This window comes from Microplitis demolitor, chromosome 10, assembly GCF_026212275.2.
Source record: "Microplitis demolitor isolate Queensland-Clemson2020A chromosome 10, iyMicDemo2.1a, whole genome shotgun sequence".
In the NCBI taxonomy this organism is placed as follows: domain Eukaryota; kingdom Metazoa; phylum Arthropoda; class Insecta; order Hymenoptera; family Braconidae; genus Microplitis; species Microplitis demolitor.
In genome coordinates, this window is record NC_068554.1 from 1,901,040 (window position 1) to 1,928,324 (window position 27,285).

At 35.4% G+C, this 27,285-nt stretch overlaps 1 protein-coding gene across 1 annotated transcript; it reads right to left on the reverse strand.

The window, feature by feature from the left end:
* Positions 1-6,335: 6,335 nt before the first annotated feature.
* On the reverse strand, positions 6,336-17,722 carry LOC103571804 (probable serine/threonine-protein kinase DDB_G0267686). Its single transcript, XM_053742183.1, has 3 exons — positions 16,589-17,722; positions 9,116-9,793; positions 6,336-8,151 (listed from the first exon to the last, which is right to left on the reverse strand). Exons 1-3 carry the CDS (start codon positions 16,959-16,961, stop codon positions 6,797-6,799), a joined length of 2,406 nt encoding a protein of 801 aa, XP_053598158.1. The 5' UTR covers positions 16,962-17,722; the 3' UTR covers positions 6,336-6,796.
* Positions 17,723-27,285: the final 9,563 nt, after the last annotated feature.

Here is a 27,285-nt window from a genome sequence, read left to right on the forward strand (position 1 = left end):
TAAAGCATTAATATTTTTTTTAGTCAGGAAAAGTATTTTTTATAGAAAATAAATAATAAATTAAAAAAATCTTATAATATGAGCATGTATATGTAATATTTTATAAAAACACGATAGAGAGTAGACTCTTTGGTGGTAATATAAAGGTATATTATTGAGTAAAAAGCGTGGGCAATATTTCTCCCACTTGTAATCTGTAGAATTCTTAACTGGTCAGTTGGTGAATGAAGGTGCTTGAATGAATGAAAAGATGAGAGGTAAATATATATAGATACATATATATATGCTTACTTTTAGACATGAACTCTGTATTATTTCCATCGGCAATCAAAAAACATTAAGGTAACATTGCGCAAGTGTATGACGCATGTGATGATAACGAATAAATAAAATTGTTAAGAATAGGATCCAAGGGTTTGGGGTTGATTGGTGTACGTACCAGAAGCTGCTGACAGGGTAGCGGACGTTTGGACGGTCAAGGGCACAAACGCGGTGACGTCACGCGGCTGCAGTGACGCAACAGTCGCTAGGGGCAACTCAGTAGGGAGTTGATCGCATGGTGACTCCCACCCTGGTGTCTTCCGTCACACACGTGTCGTTTCTCAATGAATTCCACCCCTTGCCTCAAATTTTCTCCTTACCCCTTGCAGCCCTACAAGCTCAACAGCCATGCGCGCAACTTTCAACCCTTAGCTTTATTTTCCCAAGCTACAAGTGTGCATATTTTATCAGCAGTTATTTTTATCTGGGGATTTCATTGATGACCTTCTGATAATTCGTAATCACGAGCTCTGATATTTTTTATATTAAACATTTAAGGGTTGTTACGTCAGAAGTATATTTACAATTATTTATGTCAATATTTATTATAATATATATAAATAATATCGAGATTAACGGTTTGGGTTGTGGAATGTGGGTGGATAGACTTTCTCTTTCTCGTATATTAAAAAATATTTAAATTCAGATGACAGATAGTATTTATTAAATTAGTTATTGAATTAGAGTTTTACTGATGATCATTCTGGATTGATAAGAATACGATTGGATGATAGATTAATGCACCCGGAATCGGAAATTATCCGAAAATGAGCAAGTAGAAGAGAGAGGAGTAATCGATCAGTTGGACTTGGACGTTAATGCTAATGCTACATCGGCAATAGTATGAACAAGAATATGTCAGAGGTGATGTTAGCAGTGGGTGGAAAGAATAGCCAAGGGGTTGATGCGGTATTATTACTCTATGCATGAAACATGCGAGGATTATACTTACATATGTGTGTTGTAGCACGGGTGAAGCAGCAACAGGTTTAATCGTATCGGGGTGTGGCAGGCTCTTGGCTGGATGACTCGCTGAGTCGTTTGCTCGGTTATAAGCTACAGTCCGAGCTTCACCACAAACTACTCTTTGGTATAGTAGTAAATAAGATCGATGTGACAAGAGGAAATAAAAAAAATTGTACCGTGTTCAGGCTTTGATAACCGGATAAAGGTGTCTACCATCACCTTATATTAGAGATTCGCCAATCGCTGCTATCTTTCATGCTTTTTCAATCAGTATCTTTTCATTTTATTTTTAAAATATGTAGTATTTGGACAGCGATCATACGTCTGTAAGATCTATCAAGTGTTTGGTGGTCTAACCCAAATTGTCATCACATTGCAGTGTTTTTTTGTACGGCATGACTGGGTTTTCTTTAGAGTTTTGATGGACAAACGAATTAAAAATACATATGGAAGTTGAGGAATAAAATAATAAGAGAAAAGAATATCAGAGTGCATGTTGATGACCGTGGGTGGCGACGGTTGAGCGAGATCACTTGGAAGGAGTGAGAAGTCAATAAATGGTGGAAGGGAGAGACGTGAGGAACGAGTCAGGAGGGGAAATTGTGGTTGGGTGGTAGGAGTAATATAGTGTGTGAGAGATAGTCACAGTCAGTAAGAGCAAGATAGTATAAAAAGGCGCGAGGTGTAGAGGAGGTATCATCTCGGTCCTGAACCTATTTATAGACATGTTCTCACAGCCTCACTCCTGCCCACTTCTTGTACTGTCTCTCTCACAAGTATACCTATGTATATTACGATACATTGTTGAGAAAAATAAATTTAAAAAGAGTATCTTTGGTCTTGATGAAATTTACAGGATGAAAATTAATCAACAATGTAGTTGTTGTAGCTGTAATTAAATAGTTACATTTAATGCTCAATCGAAAGAATAATTCATTATTCTCAGGTATATATATATGTATGTATATATATATATATATACTTTTATATTATGAGCATATAAATATATTCATATTTGAGTGCTCGGCTTGACGCACTTTCTTCAGCTCACAAACGAGTTTTGTATACAGATTAAAATAAAAATAATAAAAAATAAATACCCAGAAAAGACGCTGGTTACGACTACTCTACTATACTCTGGCATTACTTGACTCCTTTTGGGACGCCGATGCATTTGAATTGCGACGACAGTTGAGAAGGTAAAATGGGATCAAATTAAATTACCTTCGATTCAATTGCCGTTGACGTTTCATGATAAGAAGTTTTCCAGTGACGAGATAGATAATTTAATAGACTGAGTAGAGCCAATCAAATCAGAGTTAAATTTACTGAATTTTTACTTGTGTTGTGAAAATTTAAAAGGTAGTACAAGGTATGAACATTTAAAATATCAATTTGAACATAAAAAATTTATGAGTTGCGTAACCGAGGATCATTTTTTTGTCAATAAAAAAACCCTGACTGGTACTAAAACTTATTAACATGTCATAATTTAAGTGAGGAATACAAAATTATAGAGAAAGCAAGAAATTATTTTTAAAAGTTATGTCTAATTTTATTGATGACGATGGATTAATATATATATATATATATATATATATATATATATATATATATATATATATATATGTATAAAGTATTTGAAGCACAATGGCCTACATTCCAAATTTGGTGAAAATTTTTTTCCATACGCTTGATAAATTTTCCAAGTTTTAAAGCCATGCGCTCTTGAAAATTTTTGATTTAACATATTTTTGATGCAAAATTTAAAGATTTTATTCAAATTCATTTTATTAATCGATGAAATCCGAGCTTAGTTCAAATATGCAGATTTCTTTTTTGGAGTATTGTAATAAAATCTTTTTTTCGATACAAAAACTTTATTTTTTATGATACTGAATTTAGCGGTCTAATAATTTTTTGATTTTTTTTCGAACTATAAATTATAAAAAAAAAAAATATTTGAAAAAATTGCACCTGTAGTTTTTTAAATTTTCTACATGTGTATATTTTTAGTTTTCGTTTTTTTTATAATTGATTTGTTGAAAAAAAAATTCGAAAATTGTTGATTGTCTGTCAATTTTAGGATCATTTATTTTTATGATACTAAAGTTAGCTGACGTAATGAAAAAAAAAATATTTCCAAAAATTGCACTTATAGTCTTTTAAATTCTCTACATGTGCGTATTTTTAGTTTCTTTTTTTCTTCAAATTTAATTGTTAAAAAACAAATTCAAAAATTTATAATTGATGCTAATTTCAGGATCGTTTATTTTTTAATTGTTTTGAAAACTATTTTATTTATATTTTTATAATTATTAGGACTGGGCTGTCATGTTTCTGAAAGAAATTCTTTTTTAAATTAAAATTATTATAAGAAAATTAAAAATTTGTAAAAATAAATGAATACAATTAGCATCCGGTGCTTAAAAGCCACAAGAAAAAATTCGCTTAAAAACATTTTTATTGCACTTACCTTATGACGTATGTTATTATTTGATAAAATTTATTGTATTGGTAATTTAGTACTAACTTAGGAGCTTTGGGTTAAAGTAAAACAATTTTTATGTGAATCAATGTTAACGTGTATTTTTTTTTTTTTTTTTTTTTTTTTTGTTAATAATTATTGTAATGCGGTGTTCAAATGCTGCATTGAACAACGATTAAAAATATATATAATAAGCGAGTTTGAATTTTATGTGCGTTGCACTTGAAAAAAGTCACGTGTATACTACACTTCACTTAAAATTTTTTTTTTTAAATTACTTATAAGCAATAATATGATTTTGTAAAAAAGTAATCTCTGGTATCGGTGAAAGTGAGATAAAAGATAGAATGAGAATAAAAAGCAATAAAGAACGATACATGGTAAATATCGAACAGTTTAATTAGCATATACATAAAAATCTTTTGCAATCTTTTGCAATTTTATTTTGTTTTAAGATACAAGAAGAAAGTAAATCAGTCGCTACTGCGTTAACTATTAATCAAATATCGTTTGAACACTGTAAAAAATTATTGGTGTAAAAATTACACCAAATATCCTTTTAAATTTACACGGGGTAATTAAAAATTTTGACACTGTCAGGTGCGTAAATGTGTAATTTATGGAAATTTTGCGTTAAAAAAAATATGTAAATGTTCAAAATACTATTCAAAATTAATATAGAAATTGATTAAGTATTTAAAAATTTTCAATGATCTCCAGGTCATAATATCTAGCTTCATCGAACCCAAGTAAGTCTCAATCCAGCCTCACTGAATAAAAAAAGCATTTCGAGCCTCAAATGATGTTCAAAAAGCCTCAATGAGCCTCAAATGATGCTCAAAGATTCTCAATAAGCTTCGATAAGCCTCATCTGAACCTAGTCTCGATTATGTAATTTAAATTCGATTAGTATTAATTGAGGTTCTTTGATCACCATTTGAGGCTGATTGAGGCTTTTGAACATAATTTGAGGCTCGAAAGGCTTTCTCTACTCAGTGAGGCTGGATTGAGGATTACTTGGGTTCGATGAGGCTAGAAATTATGACCCGGGTCATTTGTTGATCATGAATTCAAATTATAACGAGTAACAAAATGATGTCAAAAAAAAATTAGATAACACCGTGGATTGCAAAAATTAGTGGAGTAAATCGGAAGTGGATGACTGTTTATTTATTTAATTCCCTTGGAGTGAAATTCACTCCTAAAAGGAATTTATTTTAAAATTATAACTCCGAATTGATGTCAATGCAAATTGAGATAAAATCCGTAATTACTACACGTGTCAAGTTCTCGGGTGTCAATTTTACCCCAAAATTTTTACAGTAAAGGGATGAGTCCTGTACTGCATAGGTAATTTTTTTTGGCTATTACTGTAGTCTGCAGTAACGATTACTGTTTTATTTTCTTCTTGTAAATCTTACCTAGACATATTAAACAATTTTAAATTATTTTTTTGTTAATTTAAAATTACATATTTTTCGACTTAGAGAAATATTTCAATAAAAATACTAATTCTATATCAACAACATATATACAAATATATAATTTAAAATATGTACGCTTGCCTATTCAGCAATACAACGAGTATTTAAAAGTATGTACGTGCAGAGGGTGTAAAATACCCATTATTTTTCAATAAAATGTACACGCTTTTTGTTTATAAATATAACATTATTATGTACATAAAATTAATTACTCGTATTCACATGACATATGGATGCCACATTGGAGAAGAAAAATTTATTATTTTATAACAATTTTTTTTTCCAGGTGAAACTTTATTAGTATACCTTTATATATGTAGGCAATTTTTTTACTGTATCTGCATTCAGTTAAATATTTTTTTATGTATACATATAATACGCCGTATATATATACATATTTACAATATCATTTTTATGTAATAACCATAAATAACGATCGAATAATGTAATTACATTTCTTTTATTTTATTAGTTTACTTTAATTCATTAATATTAAGAAAAAATTAAAAAAAAAAAAAAATGCTGTCAAGTATTCAAAATAAAGAAAAATTTTTTCTTACTCTTTAGAAAAATTTGATTTTTTTAATCATAATTTTACTTAATCTTAATTTTCCTAAGCAGAAAAAAAGAATTTTTTGGCGCGAAAAATATTTTGAATTATAAATTAAAGAAAATAATTTTTCCCGCCAAGAAATATATTTTTTTTGTTTATAAATAATTAATTCTGATGTTAATTTTTGTCGATCGATGAATAAAAATTTAACTTGAAGTTGTTGATCAGACATTAAAGTTACAACCGAAATTTAGCGTGTCCGGATCACGAATATTAAATTCAACGTATTTATAAATATGTAAAAACAAAAAAATAAAAAATAAAATTTAGAATAGAAATAAAAAAAAAACGGTACCTTAGTTTTAACAGGTGATTATTTAAAACTATACATCTTTTAAAATTTGCTAAAAATATTTTATTTTTTAATGATATATATCTATTTATAAATCTTCAAAAATTATCACATAGAAAGGCTAAAGTTTATATTACCTTAATTTTTCACTAGTTAAATTATCATCAATAATGAAAAATCTGTGAAGAAAAAATGATAGATTAATCAATACACCATTAACACCATTGATTAATTTTTTATAAATATATATTTATCTTTAATATGAATAACGCACGATAAAAATGATTAATAAGGACCAACAATTGACGTCATTTAATTTCATAATTTCGAGCAATGAAAAACTCCATCCATTAAAACTAAGGTAACGATAAACGATTACACGTTCTTACATTTGAAAGACTCGGGTATCCGTGAGAGGATATTCAAGTATTAACAGAGATCAGATAAATTAATACTATAGCATTTTCTAAAAATTACTAATCTGAAAAATTTATATAAATTACTTTTTAAAATTTAATAGCAACGAGCAAACACACATTAGACAAATATGTGAGGGTCGTTTTAAATCTCATGTCATGAAACATTTATTTCCTGAAGAAATTACTCTAATTTAAATTAAAAATTTAGTAAATTTACTGATTACAAGGTGAAGAAACGTGAGCTTGAGAATGATTCCTTGAATTAATGTGGGTCGCCTCACGTTTGAGCCTCTGTTTCAAATGAACCTTAGCATGTCTTTTTTTCTCATCACTCCTGGCAAACTTTCTTCCACATTGATCACAGCAGAATGGCTTTTCACCAGTATGAGTCCTGACGTGGGTGGTGAGGTGGTCACTCCGGGAAAAAGATCGCATGCAGATGCGACATTGGAATGGCTTCTGGCCAGTGTGGATACGAATGTGTCTTGTAAGTTCGTCACTGCGCGAGAACCGGCGATCGCAGCCGTCGACTGGACAAGCGTAAGGCCTTTCATGGACTGGAGTTTTGCTCGGTCTGTTTGGATATTTTCTGGGCTTAACTGGGACTAGCCTGAGAGGCAGAGCACTCTGCTGATAGACTTGGGATAGAATTTCATGGCCTTTAGATGTGCTGGGATTATACTCCGCAAGTTGAACGGCACCGGACCCTGGTGTGGGCAGTTGTTGTTGGGGTTGAGACTGTTGATGTTGCACAGCTGGATTATATCCAGAATTAGAAACTGGTTCTTGCTTGAGCGTTGTCTCTGGGTGATGATGATGATGGAGGTGAGGCTGATGATGGGACAGCAGGCCAGAGTCGTAGTTGTCCTCGTGACTGGTCAGCCAAGTTGTCGATGTGGAAGACGGCGAATCGTGATACCCAGAATGAGGAGGGGGTTTAGAATCAACTTGAAGTAATTCTACGGTCTCACCCCCGTAGGGTGCGGAGTGAAGTGAGGGATGGAGGAATGGCTGACTCGTTAAGGTGAGAGATGGGGATGGAATTGAATTCCAGATTTCTTGAGTTGTTTGCTGTTGTTGTTGCTGCTGTTGTTGTTGTTGTTGTTGTTGTTGTTGTTGCTGCTGTTGTTGTTGTTGCTGTTGTTGTTGCTGCTGCTGTTGTTGTTGCTGTTGTTGTTGTTGTTGTTGCTGTTGTTGTTGCTGTTGAGGTGTCTGGAGAGTGTTAAGAGTCGTTGATTGAGTGCACGTTGTCGTAAAAATACCTCGATAAGTGAGCGTGGGTACATTACAAATGTTGACACTCGTGACAGGCGTAGAGGAAACTGAAGACGATGAGTGTGGAGCTGAATAGAGTATGACACCTCCTTGAAGGATATTACAGCGTTCAATGTCCTCCTGGGACTGATGATGACGCTGGGGACTAGATGACGAGTGCGCTCTACCAGTTGTCGAATCCGTATTGTCTTGATGGTGATGATGGTGGTGGTGATCCCGCCCTGTAGAAACCACCGTTTCATCATCTTCTACAGTTGCTGCTTCAAGGGAGAGATCATCGCCTGCTAGACTACCTGTAATTTAAATTATTAGTTGATTAGTAAGATTTCCAGTAGGATAAATCGAAAGTATAAATTAATTTCTGATATTGCTTCTTGTTAATTAATAGTACGCGCAGACTCAGCTACATGCTGGTCGATTTTGCTGGGGACGCTGACTCCCAGGCACTGTATTGTCTAATACGGCATTGTATACTAGAGGAAGAAGCGAATGATACGATACGACTTTTATCTTGTACGGCTAACGCTCTATTATCTACTACGCGTTTGTCTGTATCCTGCTAAATTTTTTTTATGAGATACATTTCAAAGTTATTATGTATGAAATTGTCGAGAACAATAAACACATTGATGTAATTCTAGTTTTATTACAAATATTTTATTCATTTTCATCGAAGCAATATCAATTTTGATGTTCAATCGGATTATAAAAAAAAATTTGTAAGCGTAAGTTGAGAAACTGCAATAGTTTTTGATGGGAATATATGTTACTAGGAGCGTGAATCAGCTGGGTGATTCTCATAGTAGCATTTGAGGGATGAAAGCCAGACAGAGGGTAGGAAGGAAGGTTGATAGCACAGGCTTGGGATGATAGCGGTCTCGTGGTGTAGGGGTCGTACGGAAGCATGAATGAATCCTCTAAAGAGGGGAAGCATTCGGGGAAAAGAGTAGCAGGAGGGAGATCCGAGTGAGCTCGGAAGAGAGAATATTGAAGCTGAGCAGGAGTTGAGGGTGGCGAGGAGAAGAGAGTCTGGCTGAATGTCGGGGTCGTTAAGTATTGATCCACGGTCGGTGGTTGAGCTTCGATATTGGTCGTTTTCGCGGGTGACCGTTCTACGTCACGGACGTCGCGTGGCTTTAATAACCTTGACTTTGCCTTTGAGCAATCTCTCCGGTGCTCTAGGGTTCAAAATCAAAGAAAATCGATTATAATATATAGTCTGTTTAAAGCTAGTCTTTCGTAGTGTGGATGCTGTACCTGATATTGGTGGTGGTTCTACGAGAGCGGAGGGTCCAAAAAAAGATGGCAAATCGCTACTGGTGGTGACAGGAGTATTTAAGTCACCCGGTTTATCTTTTTCTGTTGCGTCACGCATATCGTCTTGGCAGTTTCCGATGCATACATCGTCGTCGTCACCATTGCGCGGTTGGATTTGTTTTTCCGCAGAATCACTCGGTGATACTGGGTTCTCTGAGATAGAATGATGTTGTTGGCTATCATTGTGATGGTGGTGGTGATGGTGCCGATGCCGGTGATGAATATCCGGCGAGTCGGAGCTCGCTGAATGTAATGGAGGACAACTTGAAAGAGTTAGCAGTGATACTGCCTTGCCACTGTTGACGGAGGTCGCGGCTATCGGCGATGACGTCCCACGGCCTATGGGAATCCCAGAAGTTGAGCTCGCAGTATTGTAAGCCAGACAGGCGTCAAAACTCAACTGGACTGCTTGGATATTGTAAGAAGCGTGGGTGTGATGGACATGGTGATGATGATGTCCTGGTGGTGGTGATGACAGCAGAAATGGACTGGCTGCAGCATGATGCTGCGTGCCGACCACCTCAATTCCGTCCATGGTCATCCTCTGAAGTTGTGTTGGATTTACTACAGTGGCAGATGCCGCTAATGCTTCCTCAGCTCCGCACTGCGTCTCCTCGCCTATTGTATTATTTAACGCAATTATTTTCACAATATTTACAAGTTTGGTGACGTTAGTTTTAGATTAATTTTGTCTGTCTCTCTCTCTCTTTACTCAATTATCTCTTTTTATTTTTATCATTCAAACTAAGCCTTCTTTAAAAAAAGTCGCACAAGTCACATTCAGTAGTAGTTATTTAAAAGTTTCACTGTCTGTTGACAGAGAAAATAGTTAAAAAAAATGAAATTATTTTCTACACCTCTACACCTTTCGCTAACACTTTACTGCCGTAGTTACACGACCCAGTAAAACTTTTAATAGATATTTTATATTTAATACCATGACACTTAACAAGTTTAGCAAGAGTTAAAATAATAAAAATATTCCTCTTTTCAAATTTAAACCTTTCGGTTTATAAATCCTCCTCTCCTCACCCTAAGGTACCAATGAGTGAGAGAGAGGAGATGTATTGAACACTATTTTCACTCATGTACGAACACAAAAAAGAACATATAAGTATACAATGTATGTATTTAAATTTTTTCTTTCACTTATACGTGTACGCCTCCTCAGAGTTTTAGCGGGACGACCGACAACAACAAAATCCAGCACATACACATACACTGTTGCAGTTGAAGTGAATAAGAAGGAATGATAAAAAAAAGGCAAGGGTGCGTGGGTTTTCTTCCTTTCCCGTAAGACTGGCTGGTGACCCGTGTCGAGCTTCTATCTCGCTGTCTCTCCTATACTAATAGCGAAGGGATGTAAAGGACGCGCGATGCGTGGGGGTCGCGCACCAACTGAGCCGAGTCGCGGCGCGCCCCGTAGTTTTATGAATGGACCACGGAGACTGTCCCATATTTGGAAGCGGCAACCGACCGACAGCCAATCCCCGCTCTCCGCTTTCCTGACAGTGTACGCGCGCGTGTATTGCCCCTAGAATGCTTTCCCCACGCTCAAGTCTTTTCTCCTCTATCGCCGCCACTATAACCATGTTCTTACCACTACTCTTCCAGTACTCCCTCTACTCAGCTCCTCAGTTTACCCGGCACGATTACCTCTCTACCCGCGGTTCTCCAGTGACGTTGCAATCTATGACGTAAACTGTGGCGTGCGCCCAATCTCCCACACCAACAGAATTAGAGGTGTCTCGTGCGCTGATACGGAAGTCATGGGTAAAGACCATATGTATAGTAAACTGTTCAAATGTTTGTCAGAACTGATAAGTTTAAGTACCAGTTCAAAAATCCAATCTTTACCAAGTCGAAGAGATCGAAATTCAATATTTTCAGCTTTTCAGAGTTTAGCCATGTTTTCTATATATTTCGCATATATTAGACTATTCAATGTTTTGCTGAAGCCAGTTATGGTTTTTTGAACCATGACAATAATTTTGAAATACTCCATGTTTTTAAAAATTAAAAAGGCGAAATTTTCGATGCAGCAGTTTATCAACAGAAAAAATGGATGTTGTATCTTTTTTGGTTTTTGATACAGCACTAAGTCTCATACTATGAAAATAAACTTGGTTTTTTTATTTTATTAAAGCAACATTTTATATCTCGTAACAGTTTAGCTTTCTCGCTTACAATTTACGGTGGTGGCTAAACAAAATTCTAAAATTATCCCAAAGCATCGAGGCGACGGTGGGCGCACACTATTCGTGGACTTACTCGAGTTGGGTTTGCGCGGGCGAGTGCAACTATTTTGAGCCGCCACGCAACCACCTGAGCCAAGTATCCTCAAATACCAAAATTACTTGGTGGTGTTACTTATATAGCAACTGCTGAATCATCCAAACATACGTTTGACATTTATGAAGATTTTTCAAAATTTATAAACTTTTTTTTACTAAAACGCATCCTCAGCATTGCCCTTATTTAAAACAATAAAGATACTAATTATATTATGTAAAGCTGTGTCTAAATATACATGAGTATAAATAACTTGAGTGATAAAATACAAATAAAGTTGTTTACTAGAATTATTATGTTCATTTTCATAAGTTAGTATGGATGAAGACACGACTTGTATCCACAAGAGACGAGCCATCAGTCAATCCAACGCTCACTGACATGAATTCTTCATTCCGCTGATCGACTACCGAGTTTTTCTACGATACCGATCGTTATCCCGAGACGTGACATCGACGTATTTCCGAGCCACAGTCTACGAGGATTGTAATGATGTATAGAAGGTGAACATTTCGCTTTATTATCATCGTTCTTTCTCTTTCTTCCTACCACTTTTTCTTCCTTTGTCGGTCTCGCTTGAACGTCAACTTTGCTTTTTGTCTTGCGCTATCGATCGCGAATCCTTGACGGCACGCGACCACCCGAGGCAAAAGAGAAAAGTATGTACACGTGCGAGAACGCACCGATCACCGGGCGTTTTTAACTTTTTTTTCATTTGCTTTACTTGTAAACATTATATTCTTTAGATGTTTTATGTGTTTCAATCACATGTTGCTCGGTCATTACAAAAAAACTAAGTATATATTGTAATTCACGGGAATTATGTTATTGAACAAGATACTAAATGGCAAAAAATATTTGAATAACTATATAGACTTTTTCCACTACTGGTTTTACGTCTATAGCAAGAAAAGGTTATTTATTGAGAAAATATATTTTGTGGAATGGTTCAAAAAGAGAGCCAATTTGCGGATTCCAGCTGTATTAAGTGATTACTAACTTTTCAATCCTTAAATTTGCGAAGTAGTGGGGGGATGGTAAAGCAATTTCGACTTGACCGACCTTGAATGTTTGGCAACGCAGCGAATCTTCAATAGCAACAGGCGAGTAACCGTTGATGAAATACTCATGTATATTTACTTGCGTTACGTTTTTTTTGGCATGTCAGAGATGAAATGATTAAAAAAGTATTTTTTTGGTTCACAAATTTAAATGAGGAACGGTGTATAAAGTGGTTTGCGTATAATAATCAGAGATTTTTTCTACTTTTTGATACAGAGGGCAAGTTTTTGATCATATGTTTGTTCGAAAATGAATTGTATGAAGTAAGACACCCAGTACCTGATCGGGGAACTAGTACTCGATCTGTAAAAAATGAGTGGAGTGAATGCGGAGTAAATCTGGAGTAAATGACAATATTCAGAGTGAAATTCTTTCCAAAGGGTTTAATTTTGATGTTGGAAATCCAGTTCGGAGTGAAATTTACTACTAAAAGAAGTAAATGCGGATTGAAATGGAATCCAGATCACTCCGAAATCAGCTGAAAAAACTAACTCCCTATTTACTCTGTATGCGAAGTAATTATTTTCTAAAACTCTACATGAAATATTACAACATTTTTTAGCTATTGGTTAAATTTTATTGGAAGAGGTTATTAATTGCTATCGATAGATTAAGTTTCTGTTATAATCGGTGTAGCTTTGCTGTTTGTAAATTCATGGACAACGATCGACTGACATTATAAATAAGGAACGAACAAGCACAGTATATAGAGTTGAAGTCCTCCCACAGAGTATTTGAAACTAACGGATGTGTAATTCTTATGAAGAAGGTAGGCAGGCAGTCTCAAGCCGGGAGGCATTCATATATTTTTCTCCCTCTTTTTGTTGCTCTCTCGTCGACCAGTCCGGTCTTCACCAGCTGGATCTCTCATCTCGGATTGCTTTGCTGTCACATCGATTTTCCTGGAGATCGTTAAGGATTGCACTGGTTGGACACGCGGGCGCAGACAACGATCGATCTCTCTGCTCGGTGAGACGATCATTCAAGAAAAAATAACTTTGTATATAATCCTATAAAGTTGACGTATATTGAATGTATGAATGCAATACGACGTCTACACACGTATGAGCACAACCACTATATGTCTGATGTGTGCGCTACCTACTTTTTAAGTAGCGATGATGATTTACGCACCCAAGGTGTTTACTTCGAGACCTGAAACTATCCCTTATCGTCCCAGCATGCTCATTAATCGATTGCCGAGTTCGCTGTTCGCTCTATCGTATTTCAGTGCTACTAATAATTCTTTCAAGTCTAGAAATGATCTTATATATCAAGTCATTATTATTATTATTATTATTATTATTATATTTAAAGTCGCTCAAGAATTTCGAAAATTACAAAAGTCATTAAAATTGTGATTTGTTCCTGAATGTTACTTTTTTTGTGACAGTAGTTTATATTTTCAAAATAAAACCGGAATTTTGATTTTGATATGGACTCATCTATTGTTGACTACATATATATGTATGTATGTTGTACACACTAACTTTCTTGTGAGCTTTTTATAAATTTTCTCTGGGTATTTCCGATATTACTTGACTATAGAATGTCAATGAGTCTATTTTTATGAGGTTAATCGACGTAATCTACGTTTTGTCGACGTTAAAGAAAGGTTCCTATTTACCTTAGGTAGCACACGATTCTGTCTATAGAAAGGGGAGGCATAAACACCCACAAACTACTATATACTTATGACATAATCTACAGTAAAGCAATATCCTTGTACGTTTGCATCGACGTCAAAGCTAGTGACGTTTAAGGTGTTGATTATTATGTTGCCAGTCATATATACGTTTAAATGGCAATGAATGATATGTTAAGTTCTACTCCAACTGTATATCATTGTTTTGTACTGTATAGTGGATTTTTGTCAAAATTTAGTTTAACATCGAAATTTTCAATCCTGGATTTTTCGATATCCTGGAACATTTTTTATTAAGGGACGTAGAGTTAGGGAAAAATTTGTACATCAAATCGTATAATGAATATAGGTATATTTCATTCAAATAAATTTGAAAGTAATACATTTTCGCGGGCTTGAAAAATAGATTTTCTTTTTTCTTTTGAACGAGTGTCTTTTTTGTTCAACCGATTCACTTGTAAAAATGAAATAAATTTGATTAACACACTAAACATGATGAAAAAATAATTAAAAATTTTTTTTCCAAGTTCCCGGAGATGTAACTGTGAGTATAATATTTCCTGGGCTGGATTTTATTTAAAGATATCTAGTGATACTAATCTAGACAATTCAGGGCAGTCAGAAGAGCTTTTATTCTATTAAATTCTCGTTTTTTTTTTTAGGGACATAGAAGAGTAGAATTAGAGACTCCGACAGGCCGACTTAATTTGCTCGTCTGTTCGCAGCTCGCGATCCGACGTGCTGCCTCCCCCTTCCCCGATAGCTCCGATTACATTCGCGTCTTTTTATTATGATTCCAACAAGTCGTGTCTTTTATTTTTAAATTTTTTTTTGTCGAGCTGCTTTATGCACCACAAGAGAGATTGTCATGCCATCTTTTACAAGTAATTATTGTAGCTTTTTTTGGCCTCATGGTGTCCGCAGGATTCAGTAAATGGAAGGAGACTGAGAAACGAAGGGACTGAGACTTTAAATCTTACAGTCGGTGGTCAATGAATCATCGACGATTTATATGCAACGCAAGAAAAAAATATCCGAGCGACGTGGTGAGAGTACGCCGATAATACTGGTATGTGGATCGACGACGGCTACACAAATATTTCTTTTTTTTTTAACTTTTCTCTGATACCCTTTATCTTTTTCTTTCCGGTTATGTCTGCATATGTTTTCTCATTATCCACATCTGTCTTCTGATTATCTGTCGATTTCCATTTTGAGCAAACTCGAAATATTTCTATTCTGCTTTAGCAATTCGAGATCGATGCATGGCAACAGCTAATGGCAAACCGTTCTTGATTATAAATCTCAATAAATATATGCGTACACACATATGTAGTTAATAAATAATTATTATAAAGACTTTAAGAGATGGCAAATCCATCTACCGTCTGAAACAACCGGTCGCTAGACGTTTTCCTAGCGATTAAAAACCAGCCAGCGGGCTAATTCACATTCACGCTTGTCACGCTCGATTTATTTTCTACGAGGATTGCTGAGACAAGACCAAAAAATTTAAATAAAACTTGTCTATTGATGAATGAACGAAATGTAAAGAGAAGCGAAGATGAGGAAAACGTTTCAAGTCATCACTTAAACGATTTCTTCACGATCCGACGGTGAAGTGAAAAATTATAGGAAAAGCAACTGGGTATAAAATGCATGCTTATAGACACGCCTAATAAATGCTGTATATTTAGTCGTTTTTTTTGTCATTTTTCACTAGTGCGTATACTTTTTCTCGAACACGTTTATCAACAGCTTTTGTAAAAAAAGTTTTTCAAGCTTGTTAACGAGTGTTTGGTGATCTTTATGAACTTTACGTGTTCTGATCAACTACATTGGATTCTGAATGAATTGTTAATTAGAAATGTTATTTTTAGATACACTGTGAAAAATCGGGAGTGAATTCGGACGACTCGGGCATTTAATTTAAACAAGAAGTTTGTTTTTCCAGCAGAGAGACCGAAGTGATTTGGATTTTTTAGAAATCCACATTCCTCTCTAAATCTGAAACAGTGACTATTCACTATTTTTCAGTGGTTTTCACTGTTTCAAGCTTAGAGTCCGGATTAAATGTGTGTTCACTCCGCGATTTTTTTACAGTGAATGAAATAAATCAAGTCGCAGTTACGTATTACACGTCAATCATGCTTGCATTCAATTAAAATCAAACAGAAGTAATTCGAGATGAGAGACAAGCAATAGATCATATTGACTGTAGTTTTGCAATACATTAAGCTACTAAGCGCTAAATATCACAAGTGGTTTCTGTCAGATATTTTTAAGAATTTGAAGTTGTAGAAACATTAATGTTAATGAGTGATTATAGTATTGTTTTTTATATCTTCATTTTGAATAGACAATAGTATTTCAAGACTACAATCAATAGGTTATATGTTGGTTAGATCGCTTACCTGACTGGTGAGATTCTGAAGGATGGTGATGATGATGGTGATGATGATGATGAGGGTAACTGATAGTTGGTGGAGGCGGCGGATAAACCGCCCCCCAGAGACAAGACGTCGGTGGTGGCTGCTGATGGTGGTGATGCTGCTGCTGGTGCTGCGTCTGTTGCTGTAGCAATTGTTGGACTTGTGCGATATCCACAAATTCCTGTAACTCACCATCTTCAGTAGTCTGAATGTCACGTGATCTCGATTCATTGATCACTGGATGCCCGAATGGATTTTGTTGGAGATGATCAAAACCTGCAAGTGGATTAGCGGGCTCGTAATTGCTGCTACGTCCTGTTGTATGTTCGCGTCGCATCGCGACGAGCGCCACCATTTTTTCAAATTACACTTGTGCTTGTCGTCAACCGGCGTGTTACAAAATTCACAGTACTCGTGGATAACCGGTAAAATTTTGTGTATCTGCTTGAAACTAAATTGTCTTGATAAAGATATTGTTGGTGTGGACAATAAATATCAGCCTCTAAGAGTAGATGATTAAAAAGCTGACACATGTCAGCGGGCACTTGATATATTTTTTAAAAAAATATCACCACAATTACAAAAGCCGGATTCTCACGTGGTCAATCACATCAACGTCGTGACTCTATTTACACTACATGTACGCATGAGCATGAGTATATGTATATACATATATGTATATGTATGTACATATATTCAACAGGACGTTCACTGAGCGACAGGAGATATCAGTAAAACTATCGTCATCCGGATGTGTAGCGCGATATGATTCCAGTAACGAATCCGTCGCTTCTTCCGATGTATTTTCAAACAAGCCCGAATTCACTTGAGCACAATAATCCTTTGGATGTCAACTGCAGATACTTTACTTAAAAAAACTTAGTTATATTGATCTCACGGTAAACTTTGTGCACGTTAGATAATAATGAGCAGTCGGATGCAACGAGGCAAGGGGTACACGATAGTCCGCGCTAGACTAATAAAGAGTTGCAAACCAAGTGGTTAGTAGCATGCTGAGTGAACGAGAAGATGATGACGATGACGACGAGAAAAGGAGAGAGAAAGACCCCAACGGCAGTAGCAACATCAGACCATTGGCTAGCGTCACGTGTTCTGTTTACATCATCCGGGATCTTACCCCCCAATACTTTGGTGGCTTTGGTGTTTAGGTATCTTACTCTTCTATTCTCACCGGTCCTTTCTCTTTTCTTTCTTCAAAAGTCCTTGTCAGAGAAAAGAGTGAGGTCTCTTGTTTTTCACTACTATACCACTCCTTTATCTCTCACATCTTCACATCCTTCCCTCGTGACCAACGATTTGATCGCGCCACCTCTTTCATCCCTCCTCCACTTCCACTACTACTCAGTTGTCTCTACAGCCTACAATATCCATTCATTCTTATTTACCCCCTTTCTGCACCACGTCCCTCGTTACTCTGACACCCTACTACTCCAGTCAACCCTCCTACTATACCTTCACATCACCATCAGAGCTTCGTTCCCCCGCTATGTACTCTTCCATTCTCACATACATGCGTCCATATTTCTCCTCTTCTCTTCATCTACTCATACAAATAAAATTTGCCTCGGTAACTCCTGCCAACGTTTATTAAATGACGTCATTTTTGTGGGGGTGCGCCCACGCCAAATTGTGTCTGTATCATTCCTTCTCTCTTTACTTTGTTTATCTTTAACAGTACTACATAAGCATATATATAGATATAGATATATACCAACTTCATAGCAAATTTTGTGGATTAAATGTGATAAGACATTTTGAACTTCGTTTTAACAGTTTCTATTTGACAAGCTTCCAATTTTGCGTCTTTGATTACCCTGCAGATGATGATGGGACAATTTTTTGCTGCTAGTGCTTGTTCTCGTAGAGTAAAATGTAAAAAAAGGGCGTAGACCACGCGTCAAAACGGATTCGCAGGTAGAGGGGATTTATTTTCTTCCTCGACACCCTGTCGTGCGCCTCGCAGAAGGCCCGTAATAGTCGTCGCATGACCGAATAAAGATACGAGGTTGATCTGCCGTCAGGTTAAAAAAAGGGAAAAAATGAGTATTGGTACCACAGAGTAAGAAAGAGATAACCTGGTCTTTCGCGATATAGCGGGGGAATCAAGAAGAGATAGTAGGGGCGATTGACTGAAAAGGGGAACGGTGGTGGCGGCACACGCCATATCTGGACTATCGTACGTGGGCTAAAACCACCTCCTCCTCTTCGTCCCTTTATATCTTTCTTACCTTTCCAGCCAGAGCAAGCAAACATACTTTTTTAGCAGCGTTACATTAATATTGTAATGGCCAAGAAAGGGACACCAAGATTATGAACAGCTCGCGCGCCTTGCCCCAGGCATCACTGGACCGGAACCATAGTCTTTTCTTTTTTCGTTTCTGTCATAGTCGTCGCGTCTAACAGCCCACGGGTTTAAAACGTTCACTTGTTCTGAGCTGTGCCTCTTGTCTGTTAGAAAACCAGCATAGATTAGAAAAGATATTCTCTTATAGAATTATTCAAACTTTTAATAAAATTATCTTAAATAATTTTTATCACTTGTTAATGGTAAATTAATTTTATAAATATGGCCTTCATCCATCGCAATTCTATAATGTCGCGGGTCATTACGTAGTGATAAGTCGCCGTCATATCTACAAATATTACATTAATCTCTATTGGTATTTTAGACGGTGATAATAATGGCTTTTAATAGTTCCTGATTAAGAACTACATCAGTCAGGAATACGGGTAATATTTTAAAAGGTCTCGTGATAAATGATCATTCCGGTAGCTCATATATGAGGCTCCTCACCGAATTGTACACCTCTTAAAAGCCTTAAGATTTGACATGCTGCTTATAACTATGTGGCTACTAGTAGCCTCCGTCTATTTGACAGACGTTTCAACAGTGAGATATTGTTCGAATATTTGTTCTTTCGTTTTATAGTTTGAACAGGTAACTCACACTGACTACCGAAAACTTTAATTTTTATTTTTTTTATCCTGTTGGAATTTCATACATACATTTGAGATTATGTTGATTATTCTATTAGTCTGTTTTTGATCATCTTTAGATCAAAAAGAGCTTCAAATTTTTATTGAAATTTATTCCCATCTCGTTTATGATTTCAGGAGAATCAACAATTCTGCCACCCACGCGCTGAGAGCTCTAATCATCCAAGGAAGATTTCATCAAAAAGATATCAGTAAGATTCGCAATCTACCATACATACAAGAGTGCATTAACACCTGATTTTGCATCCCAATATGAATGTATGTGAGAGTAACAGAGTATAGTGAATAAAATACAAGTATGAATACACATAATCACTATACCTTCTCCTCCTCTTTTGCCTTTCATTCAACTTCTATGGTTATATCGACGACAGTAATGCATGTCAGCCCACGTAACGTTGAAAATGATCATTTGTCTTCCGCGAGTAAAGACTATCGTTCTGGTCGCAGAATACTCATAAGACGTACAACAAACGACCAAGAGTTTCTTTTGAAAATTATTGCTGTATATGTACGTCACACGTTTGAATAAAAGAGAAGAGAACAAGAACTTGTGAAGGAAAAAAAATAATAAATAAATAAATAAGTCATATACAACTAGTAGGCTCTTAGAACAAACTATCATCTATTCCAAATTCTTTGGACAGGGGACTCTTGCTTTGCTTTCAAGTCTTGTATGTTCTTTCGTCTCTGAGGCTTCTCGAGTCGAGGTCAGGACTCATTATTTGTAACCCCCTTCATACCAGCAAGTGAAGGCCCTCAGTAGCTTCTGACAACCCTGAGTATCCGCTCTCTGAGAGACATAATTTGAAATTGCCGCAGTTCAAAGAGCACAGTCCGACTACTTGAGCGAGTTGACTCTGTCGGTTCTTGGGGTCACGTGCCATGACTTCTTACTGCTTCCCCAGTGGACTCTTGGCCACTTTCGTCTCTTCTTTCATGCCGTTTTGCTTCTTGTACTCTTTAACTTGGTATATTTTTCAAGTACACCGGACATCTTTGGTTTGTCTCGTACCGTAGGCTATGAATGTATCGGCCGAGATGAGCGAATGCCCGAGAATTTGCAAGGCTTCTGAAGAACTAGTGAGGTGATCTCATCGGATGTAATTCTGATTTGCTCAATTCGTCCTAACTTATTCAGTATGACAGTAAGAGTGAACGAGTGAGTGAATAAGAGATTAAAAAAAGAGGGAAAAAGTACATACAGTGACAACACACTCTTGCAATGGAAAGAAACATATGATTAGTATCGTCTTTTGCCTCATTATTCCATTATAATGGCATGTGGCGTGTGCCGTATATATTCCCCTTCTTCTTCCTCTCGTCCCCGTAACTTATTGCCTCGATCATCGTATCATTTTTCCCCTCTTCCTTATTTCCTCCCAGTCATCGCTGTTGTAAACGTTTGTCTGAGTATCTCAGAGCTCTTGAACGCGATCTTAAAACCCGTCTTATCTTCAATACTACGAGTTTAAACTAGAAGAGTTTCAAATGAGACTGGATTATTTGTCTCACAAAAAGACATTGAATTCGACACGATAACTTCTACACAGAGAAATTATTCTTGTGCAAAATACTATGGCCACGGTAATTTTTGCATGTGTTTATTTCAATTTCCGTCAGGTGGCTAACATGGTTCGGCATCACTATGACACCATAGCATTTCAAACAAGAATAATTTCTTCGTGTATTAATTAGACCCCCATAAGCTTAATGGCCCCCTATGTTAGCATATGCTACAGAACTCCCAGAAATTATGGGTCTACCCATAATTCGAAGTAATTATTATCATAACGGTATGGGATGATATTTCATAAACGTACTAGGAACGGTTACTATAAATTTCTCTCCGGCGTGACCTTTTTATAGAAAATCTGTTTATGGTGTGACAACTATGATGATTTGAAGTAATAAGTAATATATTCATTGACTATTCAGAATAATTGACAACATATTGTATCTTAAGTACATATGTTGTATACCGTACAAGTTGTAATATTTTTGTATCAAAAAATCGAATTTTACTATAATCTAATAATAATCATGTACACAAGAGAAATAATAAGAATTACTGGATATAATTCATAAGAAATTAAACAAAAATGAATAAGTATTAGCTACAACGGTATTCTATGATTCCAAAGTTGTTTGGATTTCTGTCAAATAGTTCAAGTGATTGACTTAAAGATATAGTTGTAACGGTAATGAAAAGTATGTTTAGGCAGTCGTCTGTGATTTAGATCAACGATATCAATCAAAACGATTTAAAAACGTTTTTTAATTAAGCTAACACAAATGAAAATTTTTTAAATTTCATAATTACGTTTACAACTTGAGTTAACACAATATATCGGCGGGTTTTATGTCAAAAAACGGGAGTATTGTCTTTGATTCCGTCGCAATTCCTTCAGAGTTGGTTTTCAAAAGAAATACAAGTAATAAATGATTCTCTTACATATGCACGGAACATTTGTGTCTAATTTCAAGCCTGTAGGTGTGTTATGTAAACAGTTGACAAACATGTTCAGTATAGATGGCGGCCAAAAACAAATGACAATGATTTTTCCTCAATTTCCATAAGATTAAGGTTAAGTCATAAAATTGAAATTATTTTGTGCCGGCGGCTACTCTGAAGACTTCCTGTAACATATGCGTTCAAAAATAGAATTTGGAAAACGTGGGTTTTCACGGATACTGAGTTTTTTCTTGTTTACATTATGAAAATTAAGAACTCCAAATCCACTAATATGTAATTATCCTCCAGACATGTCGTTCACGATAGCTTTCGGAATCAACCGGTTTGAATGTTTCTTGTAGCAATCCAACAAGTTGATCAAAATCAGATAAAATTTTGAGACTATTAAATTAATAAATTTCTAAGCGGCTTAATGAAAACAGAGAATGACAGTTACAGCCGACAAAATTTGTGGACAAATCAGAGCAGTAGAATATGACTTTGTTGAATGAGGAAAACAGTTATTTTTCAAATCTCAACAAAATCTCTGGAAGAAACTATAGATGTGATTACTTGTATTTAGTTCTGCTCAAATTTATGTGTTTTCTTAAGAATGATTGTACACAAAAATTCAAAGTCTTCGGTTTTTCAACTGTTTGAGATTTTTTTTTATTTTTGCAGCTTCATGCAATGCATGACTTTTTTTTCAGCTGAAAAAACTTCAAAATTCTTCGAAAAAATATTCTAAAATGAATTCAAAATAATGTTTTTGAGATCAAGGAGCTTGAAAACAGCGACAAGTTTTGAGGCTGGCTACAGGACCAACCGTAGTTCAGATTTTTTTGTATAATTTCATAGAAGTATAAATTATTGGCCATTTTTTGAAGGTTTTTAATATATTTGGATATTATTAATTGTAAAAATTTGTATCTTTATTAAATTATTGAAAGTTTAGATAAAGTAATTTTTTAGGAATAAAATAAGCAAGCATTAAATTTTTTTATCTAATAGCCTGATTAAATATACAGTCATCAAATATACAATTTCGTTTAATTTATATTTTTAATATTCTTAACTCTTTAGTTCAACTTGGATACGAAGGAATAATTCTCTACATATTATATTTTTTTCTCTTACTTCTCGTTCCTTTTGCTTGTTCAATATTACGTGTTTCAAGTATGTGGGGCCAACCATATAGAGGCGTGCAAGAGAGAATTTCAGAGATGTAAAAGAGAAGAAGGACTGAGACGCGACGCTGGAGATGAGAGTAAGGCGCAGAGACTCTCAAACGGTCGGGAACAGGTTCTAGGACCGTTGTTCCCCGCTCTCTCAGTGGGTGGAGAACGAGTTACAGTCCACTCTTACTGCGGAAGACACCTGGGTTTGGGTTCGGACTCGTCGTAGCAGAGCGGCAACGTCGGACGCGAGAATAAGTAAAATAAAAGCTGTATAAACTTCATCTTATCTTGGTTGATTTTGCTCTCCCATCAGCGTATTGTACAGCAGATCAATTAAATACGCGGTTCCTACAACAATCCTCAATAAATCCAAGCATTCCCTCATGCATTTGTTTTTTCAAATCGAAAACATTCCGTGGATTTTTTTCACCATGAAAATCATAATTATCTACACTGGCGATCGCTCTTCCAACGTCTATTGAATGACCATATCGCTGCAGGGATAGTGATAATAATTGAGCTTAGCTAACAAATATTAAATACTTTTCGATATCATACTTCTCGAATCATTGCCTGAAGCTTGATAGTAGATGTCGTCGTGAATAAATTATTTATTTTTAACAAATAACACCATCGTGTTATAAAGAAACTGGATCGCGGATGTCCAGCATCCAGCCATATTATAATTCTGCTTGCAGTGGTCAGTACGGAATGACGCGATGCTTAAGATTAGAAACAGGAGTGTCGAACGGTAGCTGCCGGCGAGTGGATGCGGGTGTGCGAGCGGCGATACCTTCATGTTATGTCGACGTGTTGAGGTTTCGAAATCGCTTGGTCGCGTATGTGCTCTTGTCTCTTGAATGGACTTTTGATGCCTGTCATTGTAGGTCTCCTATCTCCTATCTGATTTAAATCTGTCAAGAGTTTAATTAAAATACATATGAGCGCATTTGGTTGTAGGTCCTAGTATATTTTAAATATTAACAAAACTATAAAACCGTTTTAGCTTTATGGTCAATAGCGCTCGAGTCAGATGATGCTAAATGAGAGCCACTGAAAATCTTGAAGGTGGAAACTGAGAGTTAGGCACGCGACACGATGCTATCCCACACGCTGTTGCGGATCTTTGTCTTCAAGATCTTTAAAATCAAGTCAAGTAATTTAAGACAGATTCGCGAGAGAGCCAGAGATCAAGTGGTTGACGTTGTATATTCACAGGAGACCTTAGCTCACATATCCACCAATCGAAATTATTGTAAGTATAAATGAATGTCACTATTTAAATTACAGTAAGCTTCTCCCAGATTATTTACTTATTAACGTAAAAGTTCTTGCTCTCTACACGTTTCTTAATACATGTATTTATATATATGTATATGTATATATTTGATCGATCATAAATAATCAGAAGTGGCGCCAATAGTACGAGAAACTACAGCCTCACTCATAAGTTACCCTTATTTGGACTTCCGTCGACCGATCATCATCATCATCATCATCATTATCATTATTATGATGATTACCCAAGAGTGGGAGAAGAATCAACTAGTGACTAAAGATTCTAAGCGAGCATATATAATCACCGTATCGAACAAGTTCCCTCTTTGCCTCTCATATACGCTATAGTCTTTTTCGTCGAATATATTTAAGTTTTAGACTACTACCGTATTCGGCAAACAGCGTAGAGAATCTGGGGGATTAACCGTGTAATCCTAATCGTTGGTCGTTTACGACTGGGGCGAGGCCTCTGGTACCCGTTCACTCTTTCTAACTATGGCAATACGTCATCATACATTGAGAACATAAACATTTATACCATATATTTTTAACGCTCAGTTTGATCACTGTTTTTATTTTATTTGATTTGATGGAAAAAAAAGTTTTAATTTATTCATTTTTATTCATTACTATAATAATAAAATATATTACGAAATACTTATTTTCGTAACTTGGTAGTTTATTAAATTACAATTAAAACTGTCGAAGATGACGGCCTACTTTATTTAATAATGGTCTGGTGTACTGATTAGTCAATAATCAGCTCTCACTTTGGTTAGAACATCCTTCATTATCTGTAAACACATTTTTAGTTTTAATTTTATATGTTTAAATTCTTTTATAATTTATGATTATAATCAATTATCATAGAGAATAGGACGCGTGCCGAAGCATTTTAACGGTTGGATAGAGAGAACGAGAATGGAAGGGAATGAGACAGGATAGTTGATCCCTCGATCTTCCGTGGGGCCGCACGCGCGTTGACCGACCGCGGTGGAATCCCACTGAACCACCTCTTGCGGGATACCGCTACGGGTTTTAGACCAGCAGAAGTGCATACTACACCATTAAGCTTGTAGACCAAGGGTTACCCTTTAATTATACACTTTAACCATACATCAACGTACTTCTACACCAATCTATACTCTATTAATTCATAGCAAATAGATCTATTAGCACGCAGAAATTACTCCTGCTTTGAATGCTACTCTGAAAGAAGTGTTTCTCTAACTCAAGACAAATTTTTGCAGGTTAAGTAAATATGACTCATATAAGGAAGATGCTATACTTTCGCCACATAAATAATTTATCAATTTAACACAAGTTACGTTTTTTGATGAAGTAATCATTCACTTAAAGTAAGGAAAGTAATTTTTTTTTAGATTTTAAGCCTTCTTTGAGATAATATGCGTTTAACTAAAGCATGCCTTTTTGCAAAAACATTGTTTTGAAAAGTATTTTTTTTTCAGGGTTATGTATGGTCGCATAGTAAAGCCAGACCATTTTAGCCACCTGACGGAAATCGGAATAAACATGTGAAAATTACTATGACCATACGTGGTGGGGCATTACTATGACACCATAGCATTTAAAACAAAAATAATAGCTCCATGTTTTTGAATGTGAAATGCAGTAGAAGTAATTAAATATTAAATGCTGGTTTCTTTGTAATTCAAATGACTTAATAGTTAACGAGTTGTCGTCACTTTAATTGATATTTTGAGTAAGATAATATATTCAGTTAAAGCAAACTATAAAGTTTAAAAAAATTTAAATAAGTTAATGATCCTCTAGAATATATGATTGCATGATATGTTCGACATAGAGTAGGACGATCAAGCGGACAGTGATACGTAAGGAAAGATAAATACGGAGCTTAAATGAATGGCACGAAATGTATATCAATCAGTAAATCAAAGAGCGTTGATTATTTAAGATTAATTATCTCACACTTGAATATAAAAATATATCAATTATAGAAAAATGAATCCAACATGATGAAGACGCTCGCACGATTCTTGTTCATTCGTGTTGGCTGATCACTACCTACTCTATGAAGACTAAAAAAATAAATGGCAATTAAAAGTTTTAAAAAGAGAAGTAAAATGTCTGTTTCCTGTTCGATAAAACTAACCAACCATTTCTTTCAGCTCAATACAATTTCGTTGTACCCATTATATATTCTCTCGTCTCGCTTTATCTTCTGTTTCTCTTGTATACTTATATATACAGTATATATATATATATTTCTTTTTTTTTTTTTTTTCATATTAGTCTTTCCTTTTTATATTCTTTTCAATGTTTGTCGTCTCTTATTTATTGCATCTATACTCAAACAACGTTCTTTTTCTCCATGACTCGTCGTAATTCTTTTTTACAGATTATACGAGCCTCGATCGAAATCGTATCTTTTTTACTTTTACTCGTATAAATATATTTTTAGTACGTATATTATCTTGTCCCTCCCAAGTGGAAATAGATTTCTTCGTCGAGTTGAATCGTTAAGTGTAAATGAATTGAGTGTTTTGAGTGTATATAGAGATGTGTGTGAGGTCCCGTGAAGAGTTTAAACGAATGAAAAATTGGGACAGATTGTCCGTAAAACAACATGAACAGTTGTAATCTTGTTCAACATAAATATATGAAATACAAGAAACTAAATCTATTAATCGCTCAGAAAATTTAAACCAATAACTAAATTTCCGTTTGTTTATTCGGAAAAACATTGAATGTGGAATATCATTTTTCCC

What these genes read in the sequence shown, in the direction of transcription:
- LOC103571804 (XM_053742183.1), bottom strand. Translation starts at nt 16,961, where the DNA reads ATGGTGGCGCTCGTCGCGATGCGACGCGAACATACAACAGGACGTAGC. An exon ending in TTCAGAATCTCACCAGTCAG is followed by an intron (nt 9,794 to 16,588) that starts GTAAGCGATCTA and finishes ATAATACAATAG; the next exon opens with GCGAGGAGACGCAGTGCGGA. An exon ending in AGAACCACCACCAATATCAG is followed by an intron (nt 8,152 to 9,115) that starts GTACAGCATCCA and finishes TTTAAATTACAG; the next exon opens with GTAGTCTAGCAGGCGATGAT.